Genomic DNA, 27,888 nt, shown 5'->3' with positions numbered 1-27,888 from the left:
TATAGTAAGTAACATTTATAAAAAAAATATTATTTTAACTTTCCAAATTTCAAAATGGCGGCCGTTTGAATTTTTTAATGCCAAAATTCATGAAAACCGGTACCTAAATCAACATTTTGTAAGAGACAAAAGTTTTAGTATTTATTATGACAAATCCAACAAAACAAAAATGAATAAAATCGGTTCATAAATAAAGAAGCTGTGTTTATTTTTGTAATTTAGTCTGAAATTATTAATATTAAAATGTAATGTAATAATTTATGTAACGCATTAGGTAATTTCAGTCTAAATTACTAAAATAAACACAGCTTCTTTCTTTATGAACCGATTTTATTCATTTTTGTTTTGTTGGATTTGTTAGAAAATAAGAATTATTACCTACCGGTATATATTTTTATTGTCAGGCCTATAATAGGCCTAACTTTAATAATAAACTCAATTGTAATTTTTGCAAGGAGTTAAAACCACTCACACACCCCTTTTTGTAATGTAAGGTATCCTATTAAACCTTTTCTTTGTAAAAGTCCTAAATTGTAAGTTTCATTTTTCAACCCCTGGACCCCTCTCCAATCACACCAACCATAAGAAATGGCTGTTTTACTAAATATTTGCTCCAGGCCCTGCATTTGCCAAGAACAGCTTTGGTTCGCATTATGCACATGGGTTTATGTTAAGGCTAGGATACAAGAAGAAGTTAATTTAAAATACATTCCTTTCTTACTTACTTCTGTGGCCATGTAAACCCTAGATGGTTTTTAGCGTTGTCAACAATACGCTTCCATTCTTCTCTATTTTCCGTCATTTCTTCTCTTGATCCCTTAGTCCATGTCCCAATCTTCTTATAAAATATATTTAACTACCATAATAGAACTGTAAATGTTCAAGACTACTTAGTAACATTTATTGAATGACTTTTCTAGGTCCAAGTTGCATCTTGAGATTATCAAGCTAGCAGAGTCTAGTAGCCTAATGTTTAAATTGTTTTTATAATTTCAGGAAACCAAGGCAATTCTGTTAACCTAAATTACTACTCCATGATAAATTATCAAATGGCAAAACTATAGCCAACACCTAAAAATAGCTGAGGGTACAGAAATAGTCTAGATAACAACATGAAACGTAGGTCTAGTAAAATAAATGTAATTCTAAAAAAGTCTAAACCAGATATATCAAGCAAAGACAAATACATAATACATGATAGCAAAACAACTAAAAGTTATAGACAAGCCGAAACTAAAAGAAAAAGTCAAGACAACATTACTGATAAAAAAGTACTTGCATTTAATGAACATAATGTATGTTCAAAATCAGAATACACATTATATGAAACATCGGACGATACTAATGATGATAAAATTGTTGATGGACATTGCTTTGAAAATATAGAAAACAGCTCAGAAGTTTTTGAGAATCAAGAAGACAAAGCGGTTGAAGAAAACTTGCCATTGATTGAAGATGATTCAGTGTATTCATTTGAAAAAAGGTACATTGGAGAAACTGAAAAAGATACTATTAGAGATAAGCCTTCTTATGAAAGTACATTTGAGTATAGTTTTCAAGAAGGAAATGTGCTAGAGACAGATGAAACTGATGCTTCTGATGGTTCTTTTAATGATATTTCATATTTTACTCAAGTGAAGAAAACTGTTTTGTTAAAATCTCCTCTTCGAAACCAAAATCCTGGAAAGAATCATCCAAATACAAAACAGAAAGTTATTGGAGTGTAAGTTTTGATATAAATTTAATGTAATCTAAAGTAGATGGTGTATGGGTATAGATTAAAAAGTAGATCTTGTTCGGGTATCTGTGTCATTATCAAATTGCTTTTTTCCGTTGGCGATTTGCCAAAACATGAGTTGTTCTCTGCACTAAGCCATCCTCACCTCCATAGCCATAGTGATATTAGCCCATTGTGTAGTGCAGTGTAGTTGGGGGGCATTGAAGATTGATGAAGTTATGGAGGGGGTGTTAGGTTAATGGTATGATATGGTCGAGCGTGGGATATTGGTGGGAATTCGGGGAATCAGGAGGGAATAAACAGAGTAATGCTAATAGGTTAGGAATATCTGCGTCTGAAGTGAATACAAGTGCAGAAGTGTCTTATTAGCTTTTACAGTAACCCCACAACCAATTTCTCAAAGCTATGCTAGATGGTTATTCATTGGCACGGAAGTACGATATGAACTGACGCGACGTGACAAAGGAAAAATCAAACTTACACTGTAACGGATGGACCTCCCTTTGAAGTTAGAACGTGTCTTCTCAACAAACAGACATTTTTTCTCAAATAAAATCGTAGATTAATCTTTAATACACTGATAAAATTGCGGAAGTTTTTAACTAAAAAAGTTCCACCAATACGATTTTAATACTATTTAAAGGTTCTTCCAAAAGAAGAGATACCAGTTAACATACCGGTACTAATAATAACACCGATGACGTACAGTATGGGAAATATTTTATTCATTGAATGATCAACCATATTTGGTAACTGACACAATTAATATCATTATTGTTTTTAAACTTACTACTCTTTAAACAACGCTAAATGCTAAAAATGTTTAATTTCACTCAATTTATCGCAGTTAGATGAATTAGCGTAAGCCTTGAAAGTAACCGTCGATTTCGACGGGTTTCATCTGGTAAACTATAAACACGAAATGACAGGTTAAATCACAGTTATAATAGTCAATCAGCTGATAATAGTATTATTACCTTTGAGTGTTGCCAACCTATTTCCAAGTGTACACGGATTATGTGCATATTAAAACCACGCTTTTTGTGTTGTTTGGTTGGAATCCTGATGTGCGCCAAAGTATAAACCGTACGACAAAGTAAGTAAATACAGCAATTAGCAGCTATCTGTACTTTAAACAGTTCAAGGAAGCCAACTTTGTTCGGTAACTGTAGGAAAAGTAAATTTGTAGTTTTAAGGTTCACAGCATAGAAGAAAATTTTAACAAATGCTATATGTTTAAGAGCTGATAATGGGGAAAAACAATTTTACCTCCATAAAGACATGTTCCTATAGTCCAATCGTACAAAATATTTGAATAAACATAGGTTGACAAGTTTTAACCACATTTAAATTAGATTGGATCAATTTTGCTTGAGTGTTTGTTTCAAATGAACGATCAGTAAAAGTTTTCTTCTTTTTATAGACATTTTCAAACCAAGAGACATCGGGCTAGTGATAAAGCTTTGGAACTTCCTGTACCGCATCATATTAATCAGTATGGAGATTGCTTGAAGACCTATATTGGAAGATGTAATTTTGGCCTTACCCTAACTGACCCCCCTTGCAATTTTTTTCAAGGTGTACTTAAAGGGGTGTCAGGCCAAACATTAGCAGTATTGTTTGGAGATACAAACCTTATTGCTAAATTTGAGGATTTGCCTTTGGAGGACATTGGCCATTTTGTATTTGACACTGCTTTCAATATCAAACCTGTTGGCACAGAGGGAGTTAACAATGTTTTCACCATAAGTTTGCTTTACCAGAATACAGTAAGTACAATAATCTGTTAAATAACAAGTAGACGATAGACAAAGCTTTCTTTTACATAAACGGCTGACACAGTAATCAGGAAAGTAATTCCCAAGCTGGTATAAAGTCTGTCTACTAAGTTTTCTAACACGTGTAAAGCTTAAGATTTAAAAAATGTATCTTTACAAAAATATGAATTTTGTTGGGTAGGTACACTCTTTGGCTCGGAAGTCTCTTTCAGCTTGGATGTAAAACTTGATTTTGATTTTTTTTTTATAAATTAGGTAAATGACTGTAAATATTTAATCCTATTTAAAGAGGTAAAATGTAAAATCTCCAGTTTCAAATTTTGTGCAAGAATGTTTAGTATATTGACAATTTTGGTTATTATTTCTTGTTTGTTAGTTATGTTTATTTTTTCTTTCATAAAAAGAAGTATTTGTATAAGCATACTTTGTTATTTCAAATAACAGTACCGGGGACCGAGCCTTGCTCGGTTAAGGTTATTTTGGTTTAATCGTTTAAACAATATTGTTAAACTGCTCAAGTTTTAAGACTAGTCTAAACAAGTCACCAGAAATTAGACAGATAATTCATGCAGATCTTTGCAGACCGATGGAAGAAAATTCTATTGGTGGTTCCAAGTATTTTTTGGATGATTTTTCACACTATCGTTTTGTTTACTTTCTAAAGACAAAAGAGTGAGGAATTTGGCAAACTAAAACAGTTAATTAATTAGTCATGTTAGAAATCAAAAAGGAAAAACATTCAAAGTCAGTGGCGTACTGTCATAGTTGGGGGCGTGGGGCGGCTTAGATGAGAGGGCCTTTTTTACATATATACAAGTGAAATAATAAATACCATAGTAGGCCTACCCTGTTTAAAATCATTTTATGTTTAAAATTATTTTAAACAGGGTACCATGGTGCTTATTAAAAAAGTAACCCTAAACAGTGATTAGAACTAAAAAGAAATATACGCTTTTAATGTATTTTGTATCACTGATTAAATGAGCTTACTTCAACTATTTTAAATGTAATCTATTTTTGTATTTGAGAAAAATTGAATTATGCTAAATTAAGTTTTCCTTTAAGTTTTTAACATTTTAAGTTTTTATTCAAGTTGGAGTTGGAGATTCAAAATAAGCACGAGCAACCCAAGAAGTAATAAAAATCAGGTTTTTACTGAAACTTCTTTCAATTTTTTTTTATTTAGGAGATAGGCCTACTATTTTGGTATAAAATACATTATATAATTATATTAGCCTATCTTTATATTATACATTTGGTCCAAAAGACTTCTGTGATCGGGGCAAAACAGAACGATATTATCCTGGGTGAAGACGAAATCGTGAGCGTCCGTGTTTGTGGGGTTGTAATCTCCGTCTCCCGGGGTCGTGCGGGTTATCTCCGAGACCGCGGAGCAAGGACATGTTTACGGTGGAATAGGAATAGTGAACATCTTTCGCGGACGCAGGGATATATTCTACATGCCGAAATCGTTAAGATCTCCGGCGAACGCTTGAACAACATTATCGTCTCCCGCAATCGCGGCGAAATCGTGAACACAGAACATCTTTTGCGGTTGCGAGACCTTATTATCGTCACTCGGGATCGATGGGAGTCGTGATTTTCGATCGCGCAATCTTTGCAGACGCTTCCGGTGATTGTGAGAACAGATGATTATATTCAACAGCAAAATTTATTTTCCAATTTTTGAGACCCAAGTAAGGCCCCTTCCTAGGCCAAGAGGCCCTCGGCAATGGCAGAGTTTGAAGTTAGGGGAATACGGCCTATGTTGGTGTGGGGCCTGGGGCAGACCCCAGTTAATTCTGCTAGGGCTATGATGTCAGCAAAAGGACTAAATAAGAAGTTTTGGGCAGAGGCAGTCGACACAGCCGTATTTGTCTTAAACCGAGTTGGGGAGAGTAGTGTTAAGGGCAGTACACCATATCAGTTGTGGATGGGCAGAGACTTTGATATAAAATCACTGAAGATTTTTGGATGTGATGCATATAAAATGCATTTAACTGGGACAGGTGGCGTCGTCCTGTAATCCAGCTACTAGGAGGTTACGAATTGTGGATATAGGCATGCACTGTGGATGCGATATTCCCTGGTGTAGATTAACGTCCGCACAAGTGAGTACTATGACTATCCGCAGTACTATCCTGAAAATTAGACCAATTCGTATATACCAAGGTAAAAATGTGGTTCGGATTCCACTATAAAACTGTAGGTCCCTTATTTGCCATTAGCTGTATGGGCTATTAATTAACAGCTACAACCCAGATCTATAACCAATATAACTCATTTGGGCTGAAGTAAAAGGTTACGTAGCAAGCAGAAACATAAATTGTAGCTTCGAGAGCATCCGTTCATTAGCACAGGAAAAATTTGACATCATTGGTGCAACAGGGTGGAAAAATAAGTGCGACCATGTAAAAACTATTAAAAATAACTATTGTCCCTGTTGCTCGAATTCAAGCAATTGCTAAGTATTACAGGCGTTAAATATTAAAACCAATAACAGTCACAATTTCTAATGACTTTAAAAGATTCAACTCAAAGATTATGGAAATACTCAATATGTACATAAAACATTATATCGATTTATCCAGGCTCTCTCGCTTATTTTCCATTGTAATATTTACGCCAACCCAAATTCAAATAGTAAATATTTCATTTCAACAAAGTCAGTAAAAGTTTGTTGCAAACTGTTAAATTAGCAAACTTATTGACAGTTTACAATTAACATATTTTCTTGTTCTCACTTTTAATTTCTGACAACAGCTGGAGTTTCATAACAATTTTTGTTCCCCATGTTAATCTTATGGAGAAATACAAAACTTAAAAGGTCCCCAGGGCCTCACTCTCTAATTATTTCCCTAAAAAGAAAGTTTCCTGCACAACGTCACGTTACGCTCTTTCCAATGACACCAAAAACATGTCAATTGGTTCAGTAGTTTCGGAGGAGAAATTGTTACAAAAAACCTGCTTGCGTATTAAATAAATACGAGAGGTCGTCCAGTGGTCGAAACTCGACCAAAAATATGTAATTTACTCACTTCTCTATTTTCACCCCACACTGTAAATAAAACATGTGATTGGAGTTTCTTCCATTTGTTTTGATTTCCTGTTTATATTTCGTTGTTATTTCGTCACCAACGCATAAGATCCATGTTAATTTTTTCAAATCTTTAAACTCATTTTTTGTGCTTATCTTTGAGCCTATTTAAATTTATAAAGGGATTCTGCACACCTACAGGAAAATAGCTTTCTAACGGTATGCGTAGATTTTCCCTACGATGCACACGAGCTGAGAAAAAAGGTTTTAAAGAAACATGCTTGCCTATTAATATATAGATAGATATAGATTACGCAACGCTTCAGCTGAGCCGCGGATCGACGACCTCGTGCAAGGAAACAGCAACAGCAGTGGGGAGGACGAAGAAGACAATGATATGAGTGACATTGAAGACCTGGTTTAAAATGTATATATGCCTTACCTTGTTGATAGTTAATAAATTAAATTTTGTAAATCAACTTTTATTATTCAACTATCTACATTTGCTTTTACTTGTATTTTATATTTATTTTAAGTTTGATATTATATGCTGATGATACTACAGCCTCAGTTAAATAAAAATTAGCCATAAACTTAAAGTAGGTAGTCTTTAAGTAGTCGCCAATTTTACAAGATTTGTCAAAGTGGTTTACATTTTTTAGTGTTTATTTTTCATTAATTCAGATGAAGATTAATTTTCAAAAGATTTCCTCTGACGGAGCGGCCGCGTGCCATTGGTGGGCTTATTAGCCCAAATCGCCAGATGAAATCTGAATAAAAATTAATCCTCCTGATTACAGTTACATTTGGATATGGGTAAAAGAATTAATAAAGCATTCAGTTAATAACATGATTACAGATTTTAATTAGGTATACAAACATATTTATACTAAGACCTTGTGAAAATAACCAAACAACAAAGGTTATAAATTTAACGACAATCAGTAAATAAGGAAAGTCAACTCATATTACAACCGTCCTCGTCAACGAGTAGCCCATAAGAGATAGAACTCCACATTTTAGCGAGACAGGAGGCCTATGGTCGTGGTTAATAAATAAATCGTTACTTCAGCAAATGAGCGATCAGCATGAAGTGATCCAACTCATGATCCAACTCACATATTCTCATTCTTTCACATTTCACATCTTTCAGTATGTTAACGTCAAATACCAATTCAGGCCCTTTAGTCATACCTTTTGTCGTAGAGATGGAAGTGATGTGAAACCGACGTCCCCAAAAACTCGTTGAAACAGACTATTTACTGTGATATTCAACTTAAATTTAGGAGAGCATTGTATTTAGACACGTGATCACTGGTCTCAAATTTTTCCCACGAGAACAGTCTTTTCAGCACCGCCCACCTCCTGCCGTTCTAGTCCGGTTAAACAAATGTGCTGATAAAAATTGTCCCGTTAAAGAGATGCCATTTCCGCCGACGCCGAGTGTAGTCCGGTTAAAAGGTGTCCGGATAAGAGGGAGTCTACTGTAGTTTGACAAAATAATAAAAATAACTGAAAAGTAGATAGCAAATCACATCCGCGGTTTCAATGGCTTCAATGAGATATTTTGCAACTTTTTATCTTAATAAATAATGCCATAATATGCTTCAATTAAATTTTAGCGAATTTCTCATATAGGGAATAAGCTATTACCGTAGTACTCATGGTAAGACCTGGACCCGGGACCGATATATATGTGTGTGTGTGTGTCCGTTAGCGCGATAACTCTAGCAAAAATAATCCGATTTTGATGAAATTTGGTACCTATAAACGTGTAAACCTACATTTATTCGAACGATTTCGGGAACCAGCATGATCGGGCTATGGAAACAGGGGTTTATGGGGTAAAAATAGGTTTTTACAATTTTTGACCCTAAAAACCCAAAATTTCACAATTTTTTATAATTTAGTATGTTGAAGCGTTATTGTGCGCCTAATAGTTATGGAGAAAATTCCAAAAAATTGTTAATTTAAAATTCCCATGTTATTCTTACGGAGAATAAGTTAACTGTTGTAGTTTGCTTGTTTATGAACATGTTTTGGTTGAATTTGGAAAATACATTAATTTCTTACTAAACTATTGACATTTTACAACAAAAAACAAAAAAGCTTTTAGCGAATTTCCCATATAGGGAATAAGCTATTACCGTAGTAGGCCTACTCATGGTAAGACCTGGACGCGGCACCGATTTTTTTTTTTCGTTTTGAGGTCCCTAGAGGCCAAAAACACCATCCGTTCAAATTCACATATATATATATATGTGTGTGTCCGTTAGAGCGATAACTCGAGCAAAAATGATCCGATTTTGATGAAATTTTGGTACAAACGTGTAAACCTACATTTATTCGAACGAGTTCGCGATCCAGCATAATCGGACCATGGGAACAGGGGTTTATGGGGGGTTTTATGGGGTAAAAATGGGTTTCTCCCATTTTTGACCCTAAAAACAAAAAAATTTTCAATTTCTTTCTAAACCGTTTTGTAGAGCTTAAAAAAATAAATAATTTAGTATATTGAAGCGCTGTTGTATGCCTAACTGTCAGGGAGAAAATTCAAAAATAGTGTAATTTAAAATTCCCATGTTATTCTCGGAGAAAATGAAAATTGTTGTACTTTACTTGTTTATGGATTGATAACATTATGCAAATTTATTTTTTTCATCCTATACTATTGACGTATGGTCAAAAAACACTTTTTACCTTCCCCGTAGCAGCAAACCTAAGCACTCGTTAAATCTAATGTTATTTAAATAGGGAATAAATAACCTATGTCTATTTATGGAAATATTTGAGTAGAAATATAATCAGACAAGTTGAAATTCGCTTAGTCTGCAGGTTTGCTACGGCGGGGGTATTTTACCCTCCCTATTGCAGCAAATTTAAGTACTTGTTGAAATGATTCTATTTAAATAAGGAATAAGTTATATTTTTTAAGAGGCATTTTAGTGTAAATCCAATCAGGCAAATGGAAATTCACTTAGTCTGCAGGTTTACTGCGGCGGGGGTATTTTTCAATTCAATTATTTAAGATGGGGACGTAACTATGTGTGTATTTTAACCCGAATATGAGTGAAGGATGAGTGGCACGATCTTGTAGTCTTGTTAAATACCCCCGCCGCAGCAAACCTGCAGACTAAGCGAATTTCAATTTGCCTGATTGGATTTACACTAAAATGTCCACTTAAAAATATAAAATTTATTTCCTATTTAAATAGAATTAGTTTAACAAGTACTTAGGTTTGCTGCATCAGGGACGATAAAACTGTTTGTTTTTTTTTGTAAAATGTTAATCTATATAAATAAAATTAGAGTTTTGTCTGTACATTGATCAGAATCACAAATTTTAAAATTATTTTTACGTTTTATACATTAAAGAAGCCGAAACAAGTCTCATCTCAATTTCTGTCTGTCTGTCTGCTACGGCCAAAGAGCCATTTTACGCGGCCTTCTATTGAACAACTAGAATACCTATCAAGATCCAACTCATTTTAATGTATTCACTGGATTGGCGAGAGTGTCTTTAGCTATTAAACTATGGCCTAACTACTTTGTAAATAAAATTAAATACGTTTAAAAACCCAATTTTGTGCGATTTTTGTCAAGTTTTCTCCCAATGTTAATCACATAATCATCTATGAAATAACGAACAGCTGTTCGGATCAACATTATTTTTTCTAGCTGTCACTGATATGTATACATTAAATGTTGTTTACAAATATCGCAACCATTTCCAATCACGTTTTGAAAGCAAATCCAAACCAAGTGAGATTAACAACGTGTTTCCTTACATAACGGATTTAATTATTCGTAAGTGCAATAATTTTTAGGGTAACCGTAAATGAAAATAGAGATTCTTTGTGTATAAAATTGTTCTTGAGTTTTCATAACCGGGAAAAATACCTTGAATCAGTGTTGCGTTTATGGCTGGGAAACTTACATTTTTTAAATTAGCGTTACCAATAGCAGTTTACAAAAAAGGTTTCAACTCATTGACGGCACTTCAATTGCGGCTGTGTAAAGTGTAAATGTAAAGTGACAACTGCAGTGGATGATTGTAACAGAGGTTTACGGATTATGCTCAACTCGCTTTTCCAATGTGTCTTCTCACCGCTATGTGCTGCAATCGCTGGACCATACAGCCAATAGACCAATTGCCCATCTCTTGGGTTTGTATGACTAAATAATTATTCATAACCAAATTTCGACGACAATCCTTGATACCAGTACTTTTACCTAGAATACATGCCCTATCTACTTAGGAAAAAAATTTAAAACGTTCAAAAACCCAACATCGTGTTATTTTTTCACATTTCCTTCTTATGTTTACTAAGATTTTTTTACTTGAAACTGTCAGATACTGTATTTGTTTATATACAGGGTGTCCGGTCATAAGTGTTAAATAAAATTTTGCATTAAACTACATGGTAATGGGGACAGAATGTCGCAAATTTGAGGTTCCCAACTTCAACAGTTAGAGAATAACAAATAAATTAAGATTTTTCAAAAATTATTGTAGTTGTTATGAAAAAGGTTATAATACTCTGTTAAAAATTCACTTACTGTCAATTTCAATGTCATATTCAGAATCCTCACAAAATTTTTAATAGATATACAGTAGACTCTTGATAATTCGAAATTGGTGGGCCAAGCATATAAATTTGAATTATCAAGAGTTTTGAATTATCAAGAGTTCGATTTATCGGGAGAAAAATAAACCATTCGAATTACAGAGAGTTCATTTGTTTAATACATACAAAGGTACAGCACGTTACAATAAAACATCATACCGTATTTCAGTACACTTTTAAACAATCAACGGCTTATTTTTCAGTTCAAGAAATCTGTTATTTAGCGCTACAGTATATATTTTGCCAATAGCTGAACTCTCAGCTGTCGACAACTACGTTTGTGCTCAAGCAGGAGATGACGCGCAATCTAGAGATCGGATTGCCAACTTTGAAAAACAAGTCAGCGAACTAACTCAGACTACTGCTCTTACTAAACAAACATCAAAACGTCCAACACTAGCCTACCATGGGAACAGGATGTACTGTACTGTATAGTTTCCTGATATAACAGGAAGAGATCACTTCGAATTATAGAGTGTTTTGCCGACTAAACTTCGAATTACTGCGTGACTTTGATTTATAGAGTGTTTTTTCGACGAAACTTCGAATTAAAACATGACTTCGAATTATAGAGTGTTAACCGACAAAACTTCGAATTACTGAGTTACTTCGAATTATAGCGTGTTTTTCCGACGAAACTTCGAATTACTGCGTGTTACAAATTGACCTGCCCTCTATTTGGACTTTGAAATACCGAGTGTATCAAAATGCATGGTAAAAATTTGAAATATTGAGAGATTCTCTAGGGACTGAGCCTTCATTTTGAATTATCGAAAGTTTTGAATTATCAAGTGTTTGAATTACCAAGAGTGGACTGTAACACATAATCGTTGGGATACGGAAAAATATTCTATTTAAAATTCTTCGTTAAACAAATTATTTTTATATCGACAAAAATGTAAATAACATTCAGCAATTTATTTCTCGGTTGTTGAGTTCGGGCGAGGTTATCAAATATGACTAAAAACTTCCTTATTTAAAGGGCTTTACAATGATGTATTACAACTTTTACCTACTGTCAAATCCGTGGTGAATTTTACGCACTATTGTGAAAAATCACGGTCAAGCCAAAACAGATATTGTAAAAATAATAAAATTTTACTTACTATTTATGAGCTGACCACTGATGATGATGGTGTGTATAATTTATGATTGACCAGACTACACTTCCATCAAACTAAAGAGTTTTTTTTAAGACTTTTGGAAAATTTGTAATTAAAAAACACAATACATTAGTAAAAAACACAATACACACTTTAATTTTAATATGAAAGGATAGTTAACACATTAAACAAATCAATGACATACTTTGTCCGAGGCTCCTTGGACCTTTGTAAATTGATACGGATGGAAGTTATTGTCCTTAAACACTTTATGTACTTTCCACCGGGACATACTAGTTTCAAGGGCAAGCTGTCTAACACTAGTAGTAGGATTATCCATAACTCTCTGAATTACACCCTCTTCAGCTGCAACATCATGCACAGGTCCTACTTCTTTCTTCTTCTTCTCAACCGATCCTGTTTCCAGCAAACGTTGATGCACTCTAGTAAACACCTGAGTACTGGGGGTGGTGCGATCAGGATACCGATTCTGGTACTCTCTCTGAGCAGCCGACGCATTACCGTTACACAAACCATAAAAAAAAAAATTTCAACATACTCCCGAATCGAAAAAGACATAGTTGACCGATTAGGGCCAACTGTCCACATGTGACTGATAGATCTTTTTAAGATATGACTACTGGTTCGCTTTGTTTTCTTATCGCTTGGATAAAGTATTGTTATCAGTAAAATACCTGAATCTATTGACTAAATCCATTCAACAAACTAGAAATTCCGGGAGATAATTTAAATCTTATATGAAAAATATACGATAACCGTAACTTTATCACAAACACATTTTACTACTATGTTTCTTTTCTTAGCTTGGTAGTTATAAACAAAGCGTTGCATGCGAGAAAAAATACAAATTGTTTGTTGCCTGCACTTAAATGTATTATTCTTCACAATAGATTTTCTTCGCCCTACCATGTTTTTTCATAATAATGATCGAATTACATTAGGAAATTTGAAATACGGTAAAAACTATTATACACCGTTGTAAAGTCCTTTAAATAAGGAAGTTTTTAGTCATATTTGATCAACTCAGCGGAACTCAACAACCGAGATATAAATTGCTGAATGTTATTTACATTTTCGTCAAAATAAAAATAATTTGTTTAACAAAGAATTTTAAATAGAATATTTTTCCGTACCCCAACGATTATGTGTTATATCTATTTAACATTTTGTGAAGATTCTGAAAATGACATTGAAATTGACAGTAAGTGAATTTTTAACAGAGTAAAATAACCTTTTTCATAACAACTACAATAATTTTTGAAAAATCTTAATTTATTTGTTATTCTCTAACTGTTGAAGTTGGGAACCTCAAATTTGCGACATTCTGTCACCATTACCATGTAGTTTAATGCAAAATTTTATTTAACACTTATGACCGGACTCCCTGTATAATAGTTTCGCCAGCATATCTGAAAATATGCAAACCAACTGCTGTTTTTTATATAAGAAGGTTTCAACTGACTTCTATATAAAGATCCCCGTGTGTAGAACGGGCACACAGCTAGTAGTTAGTAACAATTAAAAACATTTTCCACATTTTATCAAAAATATGTTCATAACAAGCAAACTAAACAGTTTACTTGTTCTCCATAAGAATAACATAGCAATTTTAAATTTACATTTTTTTTTTTAATTTGTAACCGCTTATTTGTTTTTTTAAGCTCTACAAAATGGTTTGGAAATAAATTGCAAAGCTTAATGTTTTTTGAGTAAAAAATGGGAAAAACCTATTTTTACCCCGTTCCCATAGTCCGATCATGCTGGTTCGCGAACTCGTTCGAATAAATGTAGGTTTACACGTTTGCACCAAATTTCATCAAAATCGGATCATTTTTGCTCGAGTTATCGTCCTAACGGACATATATATATATATATATATATATATGAATTTGAACGGATGGTGTTTTTGGCCTCTAGGGACCTCAACAAAAAAAAATCGGTCCCGAGTCCAGGTCTTACCATGAGTACTACGGTAATAGCTTATTCCCTATATGGGAAATTTGCTAAAAGTGACTTAGGCCGACATTATCCTTAGACACAGCTGTTAACACGTTGATTGCGGCCGTTCCTGATCGGGTACGGTGCTCGGCCCTCGTTCGGTGCGTCCATACTCGATCGAGAATGCTCGACAATGCCTTTTGTATATTTTCGTTTTTGCTCTAGCGTTGGTTGAAGGCAGACCTATACCACGTTAGCATGTAGTGTGTGACTTGCTTTTTGTTGTGGTGTAGGTTGGTAGTAAATTTCTCCGTAAAATCCCCTTCTGGCAAGCTTAAAAATCAACTTTTTGTCCCATCTTTTTCCCTCCATTACAATCCCAATGGGAACGGCTACATTCCAAGCAGTGCTTGAATCTGTTGGTGTTTAGCGAATTGTGTTGACTCTTGTCGTAAAGCAGGACATCCCCACACGTTATTTGCTATTCGTCAGACCGAAATTGGAAAGCCAATCACACACGGTAATCGGGTTTGTTAGACGCTGCGGGATGCGATGCACTGGGGATACGCCTGCCATTTGACGTGCCGAAGCGAACGTGTTAATTAATTACTAGCCGATACAGCTAATGGCAACTAAGGGACCTACAGTTTATAGTGGAATCCGAACCACAATTGTCCCTGTAATTAACGAATTGGTCTAATTATCAGGATAGTACTGCGGATAGTCGTAGTACTCACTAGTGCGAATGTTAATCCACACCAGGGAGCATTATACTGTTAATACTGTTCAATGAAATGGCGACCATACATAGTAGGTATTTTAAGCCAAGTATGAATGGAGATGAGTGTAGGATGAGTGGCGCGATCTTGTACTCTTGTTAGTGACTAAGGCCGACATTCCTTAGACACAGCTGTTAATTAATAGCCCATACAGCTAATGGCAACTAAGGGACCTACAGTTTAAAGTGGAATCCGAACCATATATTTCCTTGGTATATACAAATTGGTCAAATTATCAGGATAGTACTGCGGATAGTCGTAGTACTCACTCGTGCGGACGTTAATCCACACCAGGGAGTATCGCATCCACAGTGCATGCCTATCCGCAATTCGTGACCTCCTATTAGCTGGATTACAGGACGACGCCACCCGTCCCAGTCAATTGCATCCACAGTGCATGCCAATAAATATCCACATCAATATTCAATCATTAACATTGCTGCTATGGGTAGAAAATCCAACATGGTCGTCCGTCCTGAAAACTCTTAATGAGTAGTGTGTGTCTTTATATAATAATTATATTAGGAATGTTACATATAATGAGCTTAAAATGTAAACGTTTACATAAATAATTTATGAATTCTTTGAGACAGTAACTCACTATTGTCACAGGTGATCCCTTTGTGGTACGCTGTGATGTCCTGCTCCTCGGCCGAGCTGTACAAGAGGATTCTTATAGAGTTCCAGCAGCATGTCCTAGACTGGCCGTTCATATCAGCTCTGATGAACAACGACCCTGCGCTTAACAAAGCATTACAAACAGTGTTTCCCGGCATTGACATCTATGGCTCATGGTTCTACTATTGTCATGTAAGTTAAACAAGGTTAATAGCAGCTAGCAGTGCTTGAATGGAGATGTAACTAAGGGAGAGTTATTTTTATCATTCTCATCATCCCATTCCATGTTTCCGATTCCTTGACAACTATGGGGATTTGTGCTGTGGTATGAATAAGAGCAGTAGAACAATATGTAGCATCAATATTTGGGCAATTTTCAGTTTCTTAAAATTTTTCCTAGAGGAAGAGATTCCGAAACACCATTTTGCCATAGTAGTTTTGTCGCATGAGCTTATGTAAAAAATCGATGAAGGAAAGTTTTATAAAAATAAACTCTAAAGATTTGTTAATGTTTATGTAACTTTTCTGACATTTTGGCTAATATGTTAAGGACATTTAGGTATGACACACCTAAGTGACTTAAATTTAAAATCAAGTATAACGTGCTGTGAAAGGAGGCAAGAAGGGCATGCTGAAATAAGAAGTCACATTATTCCAGTAAAAATCCTATATATTGAAATAAATTCTTAATACTAACAAATGTTCAGTATGATAACACCTTTGAAAATCAACTAAATTGATTTCTTAACTTTTCTTAATTTAACTTTTTTTCTTCATCACTTAGCTTAAAAAATGTATAAATATATACAATACGACTCTCTTCCACACACAGAGGTATTCCTTCTTCGTGGAAGATATTTCGCTAATTTAAAAAGCTTTTTTATATGTTTATGTTTATATTAAATTTTATATTATTAGAATACCAAACAATATTGTAAACATTTCTGTATGGTACTAACATGATTTGTAATTTGTAAATATTTTGGCGGAATAAATGCTATTTTGATTTGATTTGATTGATTCTTCACCTAAACGAAAGGTAAACTTTACAACCATTACTAACCCCCCCCCCCATTTTAATTTTGCATAGTAAAATCCCTCCCCTTTCTTTGATCAATCAAACCAAAAGTTCCCCTAAAACTCCAGGTTTCAGATTTGGCAACAGTTTTTCTTGAACCCACTTTTCATAGTTAACAGTGTTCATGTTTTTGTGGTAGTCCCCTGTACTTTGGCTGGCTTTCCACTGGAGAAATGTGTTAGGTATAAAACCATCTTCTCCACCTGCGTATATGATGATTAGACGGTCTCCATTACCAACTGGAACATGAAGTCCACCATTTGTACTATCCTGCCATGAACTTGGAGTAGCGTGATTGGTCACCACATACGTCTCATCGGTGTACACTATTGGTCGGCCTTCCCTTCTAAATTGTCTCATTTGCCTAATAAAATTTATCCTTTTGTTTCTTACATCTTCTCGTTCAATTAGGATTTTTTTGTTATTCCTAGTCTTTCTCCACTTGAAACCCAGTTCTTTCAAAATTCGTCTCAAACTTGCGTTGGAGCCTTTGAAATCGATGGCTTCGGAAAGTCTCAATCGCAACTTCTCAACTGTCGGGACACATTTGTCAGATACATAGAAATTATGTACAGTTCTCCTAACAACTGCTTTGTTAAACTCATCCATTTCTGTAATATTCTGTTTAATTTCTCGTTTTTTATCTGGTGTCAAAAATGAAGCAGTCTCATCAGGGGGAGTGTTATTTAGTTTTACAGCTTCTTTTGTAATCCGGTGTATGGTACTTACAGAAACACCCGTTGCTTTGGAATATCTTTCCTGGCACCTTTTCACTGGCACTATGAAATTATTTTCATTCCACTGTCTAGATTCTTCTTAAAAAAACTTTAATACATTACACACTATTTCCCAAGACTGTCTATGCAATTTTTTGTTCTGGACCTTGCTCAATATTGGAGGCATTTCTAATCACAGAAGCGCACATACACGACACAATGATATACTACGGAACGACAGAGAATATGACCGATCAGCCGGAATACCACAGCGTAACTGTTAAGTTAAAGTGTAAAAACCCAGAGGTTGGGGCAGATTCCCGAAAGGGTGACATGAGTCATAAACAAGCATCTGGCAACAAACACATTTCTCGATAAAGGAAAGAGAAAGCAAGCCTCCTGCAACGTGTTTCCGTCTTACAAACCCCAAAGCGCAACAATAAAAATGTTTTACAAAAACACAAGTTCATTTCAGATCACTAGACTAATAATTTGTTTCTTTAGACACCATGTTTCTCGTTCATACGATCGATTGATTGTCCAATTTATTTTAAGGGGGAGTTTTCATCACAAGATAACAAAGTTAAAAAGGTTTACACAATTTACGAGAAAATAGATCATAATGTTATATTTAGGAAACTTGACAAAACAAAAATTGTTGTAAATTACCCCAATATTCGTCAATTTATATGTGTGTATATATATTGTAATAATTATATGGTTTTTAAATAACTCAAAAATTTCGAATCCACAGATTTTTTAACTTTTTGTGATATAAATTTAACAAACCGGGTACAAATTTAAAACTTTGTAATATAACATTTGACAATACTTTCTTAAATTTGATAGGGTTCTCGTCAAAATTGAACAAACCGTTTCGAAGGTGTGGGTGTGATACCGTAAACTCGAGTCTACACTATTTTTGCACGGGCAGTAGTTGTAGGAAACCAATGTTTTCAGGACAGTACCCGCACTCCTCCCCGCGCCCATCCCAACGCTCGCCAATCCATCTGTCAAGATCTGTGGCGACCCTTATAATTTCCTAAGATACTGCAAATTATCTGAATCGGGAGGGGAAGGGTGATAGGAAAGCACAAGGGGGAGGATTGGGGACTTTTACTTTTACGAAAATACACATTTCAACATGTTCTATTTTATGTTTCAGAGTATATGGAAAGAAGTAAATCTAAACAACCTAACAGAGGAATGTAAAGTGCTAAACTCTACACTACTGATGGCAGTTAAATTGTTAATGGTCATGCCTTACTTGCCTCCACCTTCTATGGAAAATACTGCATCGGTTTCAATGGTGGACGGATTTCAATATGTGAGGGAATTCGCTACAGAAAATAATTTACCAGAAGGTTTCAACAGAGTACTTGACTATGTAGCTATATATTGGTTCAACAAAGTGACACCTGAGAATTTTACAGTTTTTGGCAAGCATACAGACACACTAAACTATGTTGAAACCCTGCAACTTCTTCTACTTTCTTTTATGAAAGAGAATGCAAATGTTTGGGAACTGACACGTAAGTATGTTTTTTAGTAAACTTACTCTATGTACCAAGATACATAATCCACCGATTTTATATTAGGAGAAACATGTTTTATTTTTTATGATAAAACCTCAATTTGATTTTATTAAGTAGCTTTTTATCAGTTAAATTTAATATATTTCTACAATCTACATACATGCTAGTATCTTGCTTACAAGCCTTGTTTGGGACTGTACTACAACAAACATTCACCTACAGTGCAGAGTACATACCTGGTGTGTACATTAGGGGTGTGTGAATATTTGAACTTAGAACTATTTTGAATCAAATATCGGGATATTTGATTCAATTTGAAATGTCTAAATGGGTTCGAAGTTCTAATCGAATATTTAAATGATCAACCTACCATTTAAAAATAGGTTATAATCAATTATTATCCCAAATTAAATCATTATTTACATTGTTTCATCGTTCTAAAAAGTAAATAAAATGAAAATTTAAGTCCAACTAGAAGTTAACTGTAAAAATATTTAAGATCTGCAGAATAGAATACTAACTACTGACGCGACACGGGCGCTGCAGCGGCAGCTCAGATCAGTCGAATCCGATTTCCGACTTTCGAATCCACCAAATCCTAAGAAAAATTGCATATTTTGCTTCTACTGAGGTTGGTTTATATACATTGGTCCAATCAGTTGATTTTAGTTGCATTTTGAGATTATCAAGGTTTTCTTTTGAGAAGTTTCTTGCATTTTTGTAGATAAATGTTTGGTGGATAGGTTTATTGTTGATTGTACATAACAGATAGTGGTGGTCGGAGATGGGATTTTCAAGTGCTTGTACTTCTAGATAATTTATTTTTATATTAGTGTAGCATCCTTCTATGCTTGTGATTGTGGTGGGGGTTTTACGAGTAACCAGTATTTGTCTGATATGGCATCCATGTTGGGTTAGTAGGTTCTCTAGGTTTATTATGCTTCAGTCTTCTGGTCTTAGGATGTTGAAGTTTGTATCGCCAAGGATAATTTTTTTTTATGCTGTGTTTTGATGTTTGAGTAGATGGCCTAATTTTTCAAGGAATGTGTCTTCTGTATTAGGGCTTGGTGATCTGTAGATTCCAACTAGTATTATATTTTGTTTTTTAATTTTTATTTTAACTGCAATTGTTTCAAAATTAAGTTCTGTTGGATGATATGGTTAGGCTCGCTTTCTTGTATAGAGCTATACCACCCCACATATTCTATGTGTTAAATATCCTTGTATGTTGGTGCTTATTAAGTCTTCATGTTTAAATGAGGTAGCCATGCTCTGAAAGTAGTAGTAAATCGGGGTTATGTTTATCTATTACAATGTGAAGTCTGTCTTTCTTGTTCAGTAGTAAGTTTATAAAACAGATTATTTGATCATTCAATGCTATGTTAAGTAGGTACCCAAGGCTATCTTATCACATTTCAGAATCATTCAAAGTCATTCACTTTTTAATAGGCCTTTCTTATCAACAAGCTTTTACCTTTTCTGAAAATTGTTTTGGGTTGAGGGTGTAACTTTTCATAGGGTTAAGCATTTTTGAAAGAGCGTGTTTCCCTGAATTGATTTTGGAAAGTACTCATTTTATGTGATCATCCCAACTCAGGGGTTCATCAATCTCCAATCCAAGTTCAATAATTAAGTTTCAATAATTTGACCCTCAAAGACAACTGTGGGTAATGCTTGAATTTATTTTGAGGTGTTCTAAAATAGACAAAATTTGTTTTATTGATGTTCAATTTAAGGTTTAATTTGTTAAAATAATTGTCTATGTTTTCCAATTCAATATTTGAGAGAAGTTCAAATTGTTCCGTGTTTTTCCCAGATATTTTTATATACGAGTCATCAGCACATAGACAGACTACTTTGGATATTAGTTAATGTTGATTCTATATTTTTCAAATAACTAATGAATAAAGGAGGGGCTAATATCGAACCCTGGGGTACTCCATACTTCACTGGCTTAAGATCAGATACAATTTTATAAACTCTATTCTTTTGTGAAATATGAGTAATTTCCACACATTGAAATCTATTGTTTAGATATGAAGTAAACCATTCCAAAGACTCATTATTAGACATGCCCAATGATTTTAGTGTTTTAATTAAGGTTGAATATTTAACACTATCAAAGGCCTTTGATAAATCCATAAAAATACCTAAAGTGTGTTCTCCCTTATCTACTGACTCAATGATGGTGCTAACAAAATCTGCTGCTGCTGTTGTCACTGACCGGTACCTTTGAAAACCGTGTTGAATATCATCGAGAAGTTTATTCTTGAAACATCTGTTTACTGCTATCAAGTGATTCCAGCCACCACAGAATTATTTTTTTTTTTATATTTTGTGGTCGCTGAGTGAATCAATTACAACGATCAGTATTGAGGTTAGTTCAGCAGTGTAGGCCTAATCACCCTCAATGCTCAATGGTTCAGTTGAACATTTGGCCCTGTGTTGCATTGTCTTGCTGTTTGTAAATCTACTCTTATGAAAATCAGTTTTCAAAATTGTTGTACTGTATAACTTAAGATCTACAGTTCTAATGGATCAATTTTATTAATCAATGGGTGGTTTGAAAGCTCACTCCCTAAAAATGTTTCTTATCACAAAAATCCTTTCGGGCTCGACCCCAGTGGCTCTGGGGTTTCTCATATTAACCTTATGCGTATCTATAATATTAAAACGTCTAGTTATATTTTGACATTTTCTACCCGAATTCAACATTTCCAAATTATATTTTTTGAAAATATCCCAAACTATAAACTATATGAGTTTCCAAAATATCAATTGAAACAAATTTACGGCAGAATCAAAAATTGTTTTACAGGTTCGTTCCAGTGCATGGCAAGATCAACTCTTGGTGATTTCAATAGACTCTTAAATGGCAAGCGACTCATTTCTAAGAAGAATACTCGTGGGAAAAGATTCAACCCACCAATTCGTCTGAACATGAAAAGATTGATGGGAAGAACTCTGGATGTGAAAACATTTTTGGAAAAGTCAACCATTTATTTGGAAGAGATGTTGGATATTTTCCTTCACCCTCTTTACCTAGCTACAAATTTTGAAAAAACAAATTATTCACACACAGAGGGATGGGCAGTAAGAATTTTCTCTGAGTAACTTGTTATTGCATAAATACACTTCTTAACCTGTCGGCGTCCAGAAAATGGTGGCTCGTCGACGTGTCCGTACATGTCTATGCACCACCACTACGACCCGCTAACACACATTTATCCGAGGTGGCGGGTTGTCGTGCACGCTCTGGTCAACGTGTCACCACTTCAACTCACCACCCCAACCTTATTCTTCTTTTAGGTGGCGGGTTGACGTGGTGGTGCCTTGACACGATCCTCCCAAGAAACAAGCCTCTACAGCCTGACTGATCACTTATTGCAAACAAAAAACTGGCCACTGAAATAGAAGAGTCTTCTTGTTGAAGACTGCGGCCTGGCGTCTGCTACATCATAGCATAAAGAGACGGAATACTAATAACCTCAATTATAAAGAATTTACTAAAACCACACCATTCTAGAACAGAACTAACTTAAAACTTAAATTATAAAATAAAAATTAAAAATAACTGTTGTTTGTGGCATTTGATTTATTTATGATTCCTGTGACGGAGATTGATGCTGCCGGGTCTCTCTTTTTTGTTGACCCGGGTCAACAAATTCAATACATTTAGCAAAATGCCCACTTATAATGTAGATATTTGCATGAAACTTTGGAACAAAGGTACAAAGGTTTGGAACAACATATATTTTTTTTACAAAAAAACACCATAAATAGCTAATTTTATTTGGTTGACTCGGGTCAATCTCCAAAAGAAAGTACTTAGAATTAAGCTATATACATGAAACTTGAAACGAAGGTATATCAACATGTATTCTACACGTAAGTAAAATTTAGTAACGATTAATGAAATATTTACCTATTTTATTAACAAAATACCCCTGCCGCAGCAAGCTTGCAGACTAAGTGAATTTCCATTTGCTTGATTGGATTTACAATAAAATATATCCTCAAAAATATTATTTCCTATTTAAATAGCATTGTTTAACAAGTACTTAGGTTTGCTGCAACAGGGAGGGTTTAAAAGTGTGTTATTGTAAAATGTTAAATACAGTATGTAGTTTATTATGAAATACATAAATTCTCTTCCAAATTAAAATTTTATCAAAATATGCTTAAACAAGCAAACTACAACAGTTATTTATTCTCTATAAGAATAACAAGGATTTTAAAATTAAAATTTTTTGAATCTTCTCCGTAATCATTATGCACATAACAATGCTTCAACATACTAAATAGTTTAGTTTTTTAAGCTCTACAAACTGGTTTGGAAAGAAATTGCAAAATGTTATGTTCTAAGGGTAAAGTACCCCTGCCACAGCTTGACAAGGGTTTTTGAGTGTCCAAGAGGATTTTGTCTCCGTCCGAAAAATTTAAAGGATAAAAAATCTGTTCATAGAAAATAGTCTTTTGTAGGATAAACATCTCAATTTGCATTGTTACTGTATTACATTGCTGTACCAAACTTAATTTTAGCCCCATCAAAAATTTGAGACATTCATAAATTTTGCAAACACTCTATGTTATCAAAATATAGTTTACCCAGCCTAAGCCAATTAGTTGAACAGAACAAATTGTATAAAGCGTGGATGATAGAGCATATTTGCGTATGATACTTAAATAATGACATGGTATTGCATCGAGTTGGAGTTATAGATAGGATATTTTATTTCTCGATATCAGGGACAAGATGTAATAATATTGCAGTGGCGTGAGTGCTGGAACGATGATTCAAGTGGCACTTGCACACGCGTATCAAGTACACTTATCAATCAAACAAATTGTACCATCGCACTGCCACTGCCACTAGTGTAGTGTCTAGTGTCTGTATTTGTCTATCGTCTCTCGCCTTGCCACAACCTTCCCCTTGCCACACTACTTCAGTTCCTGAATTGGCCACGTGGCAGTATTGAATGGATGCCTAGATCGTACGTTTCAGAGAAATCCACACGGGACCGCAGCGGTCGCACCAATTTTCCCGAGCATCAACGCTTAGCATGGGGGTGAAATATCTACTTGAGGAGTATGTTTTATCTATGCCACTATGTGTTTAAAAACGTACCACTGTTTTTGCTGGTTTTGTTTCAGAGTTTTGTGTTGTTAGGTTGGCCGTGTGATCGGTTGGTGGGACTTGTCAAATTAGAGGCAAGATCAAGATGGTGTCATCCTGTTGTTTTGTTGATAGTAAACAAAAATATGTCAAAATTATGATTACAATATAAGTTTATTTATTTATTTTACGAGCAACCCATTTTAACAAGATCATAAACCGATGGTTGTTCTTTAATCAAATGCCATAGGGCTAAACCTAATGCGTCCTACACAGAGGATACGCGTCCAGGAACCAGACGTGGATTTGACGTCCGGCAGTGACGTCACGGGGTTGTGGGGGCCCGAAACGCCATTATCATGACAATACTATGTATAGCCATCTGCGTTCTTGGAGTAGTGGATAGAGTGCTCGTTTGATATGCAAGAGGTCCCTGGTTCGAATCTCATCAGTAACTTTATTTTTTTGTCAAAGATTTTGCTTTGAATGCCATTTCTTAATGAAAAATTCAAATGAAGGTTATTATTATTTTTTTTTATTGTTAAATATTTTAAGTAATATAAATTATAATAGAAATTTTAGAAAAAAAGAGTAGACTACTGTACAATTAGAAATTGACAATTAATTTTTACACAAAGAAATTTTGAATTCCAGCTCCATCTTCAAATTCTCTCGCTGACTGCCATTTCTTTCTACTTCTCCTCAAACACATACTGGTTGCCCTTAAAACAGCACAAATTGTTCTTGATCTTATCCAATTAATTACCAAACTGTATGGTTTTTTCAATTTGTCTGATAGTTTTTCAGCCATAACCCTTAAAACATTTGGAATTCATTCCCAAAAATTCCATCAACACTTGTGACAAGAGGAGTAAATTATGCATGTCGTTGTTCGCAAGCTTTAGTATACTTTTTTTTAATCTTCCGCTGTTTTTATAACTAGTTGATGAGGGATGGAGACATAAGATGGAGCATCAGTGTCCAGGATACGAACATAAACAATGCCTCCATCTAAGTCTTCCATACGCCTCTACACGCTAAATCAGCTTTTAGTGCAGGTTCTTGTAGATGGCTGCCTTCTGCTATCAAGGGCTCTTTTATGCAGTTTCCCCAGGCCTGTTCCATCATGATACCTATTGTGTCTCTTATTTCGTTGTGTCTTTTTATTATAATTCCGACGTTTAAGAGCATGCTCCACACTGAACTCATTTCCGCATCCCTCACATCTTAATGGGAAGTTTACAGGTGTTTTCCCATAAGGTAGAGCAAGTGCATCCCTAAATTCTTGTGGGGACATGTCTAGATTAAGTTTCTTCAGAGGCACGCATGTTAGCCAGCATCCATGTTTTGCTTTAGGTCCTGCATTTCGCATTATAATTTTCTGTCGGTTTTCTGAGAATGTTTCTGATATGTTTTTAACATGGTTTAAATTGCAGCTGACTTTTAAGCTGTTTTTATTATTGTTTTGTTTTTAGTTTTGACTCATGAATAAGTTCAGTTCTTTTTGTTAAACTAATTTACCAATCAATTTATGTATTTACTTCAAACATAAAACTTGCGGCAAGGATGATTTTATGGAAAACTTAAGAGATAGTTTATTCAATTCCACAGTCTATTTCATTATAATGTCTGAAGATACATTACCAGCAACTCTTAATAATCCTATGTTGGTAAGTCAACCTAGATGTGAAAAAAAGATGTGTATTCATTGACTGCCTGGTTAGTGGTTAGTACAGTTCTTTAAACATTGGTAACTATTTGCAAGCCAAAAGAAATTTGAAAATTCACTTATGAACAACTTTATGAACTTTTGGTAAAGCATTTCAAGCCAGTAAAGTTTAAAGTTGCTGAAAGAGTCAAATTCTTTTCACTGAAGCAAGGTGTTGAATCTTTGTCCACCTTTGCAAGTAACTTAAAAGAATTAGCCAGCAGTTGTGATTTCCCTGGTGACTTTTATCAAGATGCTCTCATTACATCCTTCATAATGGGTATAAATGACGATTCTATTAGAGTAATTTACTTCAGAAAGATTACACAGATTTCAATACTGTATTTGAATTTGCTAGAACATTAAGTTCAGTTTTTACCACTTCAGCAAAGAAAAATCTGATTTCATTTTCCGATTATTAGAGCAATGGAAAGGTTCTAATTACAAATTCAAACTATTTATGCTATTCTTGTGGTGGTAACCATTTTAGGAAACAACGTAGATTTAGAAATGCAATATGTAATAATTGTGATACAAAAGGTCACCTGGCAAAAGTTTGCAAAATTAAAAGTAGAACGGATTTTCAAAACAAAAAAAAATTGGTCGACATGAAAAAGGAACGTACAACCGCCAAGTAAATTTCACTGAAAATGAAAAAGGAAAAGATTCTAGAACCGACTCTAACATACTTGATTGTTCACTTAAGTTGACAAATGAAGCTATTTTTTAGTAATGCCTCACGCCTAATCCACGTCCGGTTACCGACCGGACACGTAACCGCTGCGGGAATTGGCACACGGGAGGGGGTCGCCGGAATGGTCTCCCCCGGAAACGTCACCCCCCAGGCTAATCGTGACGTCACGAAACCAGACAACCAGCTGGTATAAAATCTATGTCTGCGACCGGAATCGTACCCCCCCCAAGGGCTTGACAAGTAATTTATCAAAGTCTAGTTGATACGAAATAATTATGTTATTAATTTTAATTCAAACAAGTAGAAACGGAAAGGTCTCCCCCGGCAAGGCATCGCCTATGTACACCCCGGAATCGTCCCCCCCTGAAACGCTATCCCTAGTAGGGCTGGCTGGGCTGCTCGGCAGCCTACCTGCTGCCCTTCCTCTCCAGCCCATTGTTCTGAGGGTCGGCCGCTCGTTCATTATTATTGTCGCTTGGACAATAGCTTTTCCACAGAAAAAATAGTAGACGATGTGGTGGAATATCAATCAGTAAATTGATGTGTATGAAGTGTGTGTATGAGTATGTGTATATTTATAGACTCGCCCTTGGCTCGCTGGGGGCTCCGCCCCCAGGCCCCCTACCTGTTGGTAGTCATTTAGAAATTTAGGAAGGGGTGAGAGGCCATCACCAAGAAGCCGGGGAAATTTCAAGTCTGTAGCACACCTAGAAGTGGTCTAGATAGCACTCTCAGCATTTCTCAAATCTCTGTCAAATTTGAATGATGGTGGATTTCTATATATGTGAGGGGGAGTTAACAATTAATGATGATGTTTAATTAATATTTAAAGATTGTAGAGTTTTGAAACTTAGGGGCGACAATCCTGCTACATTGTGCATGTCTATAATTATTTAGTCCAATGCACCAGAAGTGTTTTATAAAGAAATATTGGGGGGTTAGAGTAAGTAGTTTAAGAAATGTTTGGGGGGGGCGGTTGAATTATCTGTTAAGGGGGGGTTTAATATTTGATATTGTGAATTGCTCAAATATTTTGGGTATTTATAATGCCATAGATGTCAAGAACCTAACAATTGATTGACAGTAGACCATTGCACAGGTAGTAGCCATTTGAAATATTTTGTAAATCCACCATTCCAAATGTTTTGAGGGAGTGAAAATTTTAAAATGTCGCTTTCGTAAGTTTTCCATCAGGGGTGAAAGCATTAAAAGTACATATAACTTACATGTCCGAAGAAATATAAAAATTAAAAACCTGTCCTAAATATAGGCAATTTGTAAAAGTTAGAAATATGTGGCATGGGGGGGGGTTAAGGTCCCTTTTATATTCATACCATTATAAATAGCCCTAATAGAAAAAACTGTGTATATATTCTATACCCTTGCGCCCATAGAATAAGT

The 27,888-nt window shown here is 34.9% G+C and overlaps 1 protein-coding gene across 3 annotated transcripts in view; it reads left to right on the top strand.

The window, feature by feature from the left end:
• LOC128988662 (uncharacterized) overlaps positions 1-22,550 on the top strand; it is a 33,426-nt gene extending 10,876 nt beyond the window's left edge. For 2 of the 3 annotated variants that reach the window (XM_054410164.1, XM_054410165.1), the window contains exons 2-6: positions 997-1,723; positions 3,162-3,507; positions 15,635-15,832; positions 18,600-18,966; positions 21,788-22,550. In XM_054410164.1, coding sequence (XP_054266139.1) covers positions 1,113-1,723; positions 3,162-3,507; positions 15,635-15,832; positions 18,600-18,966; positions 21,788-22,083 — 1,818 coding nt within the window. In that variant the 5' untranslated portion in view covers positions 997-1,112 and the 3' untranslated portion in view covers positions 22,084-22,550. The remainder of the gene's footprint in view (positions 1-996; positions 1,724-3,161; positions 3,508-15,634; positions 15,833-18,599; positions 18,967-21,787) is intronic. The other variant, XM_054410166.1, reaches the window with a different exon arrangement.
• The last annotated feature ends 5,338 nt before the right edge of the window (positions 22,551-27,888 follow it).

Source organism: Macrosteles quadrilineatus, unplaced genomic scaffold (assembly GCF_028750875.1).
Source record: "Macrosteles quadrilineatus isolate MER2022 unplaced genomic scaffold, UCM_ALF_1.0 Scaffold_3__2_contigs__length_128488019, whole genome shotgun sequence".
NCBI lineage: Eukaryota > Metazoa > Arthropoda > Insecta > Hemiptera > Cicadellidae > Macrosteles > Macrosteles quadrilineatus.
This window is presented reverse-complemented; position numbering and strand designations above follow the sequence as displayed.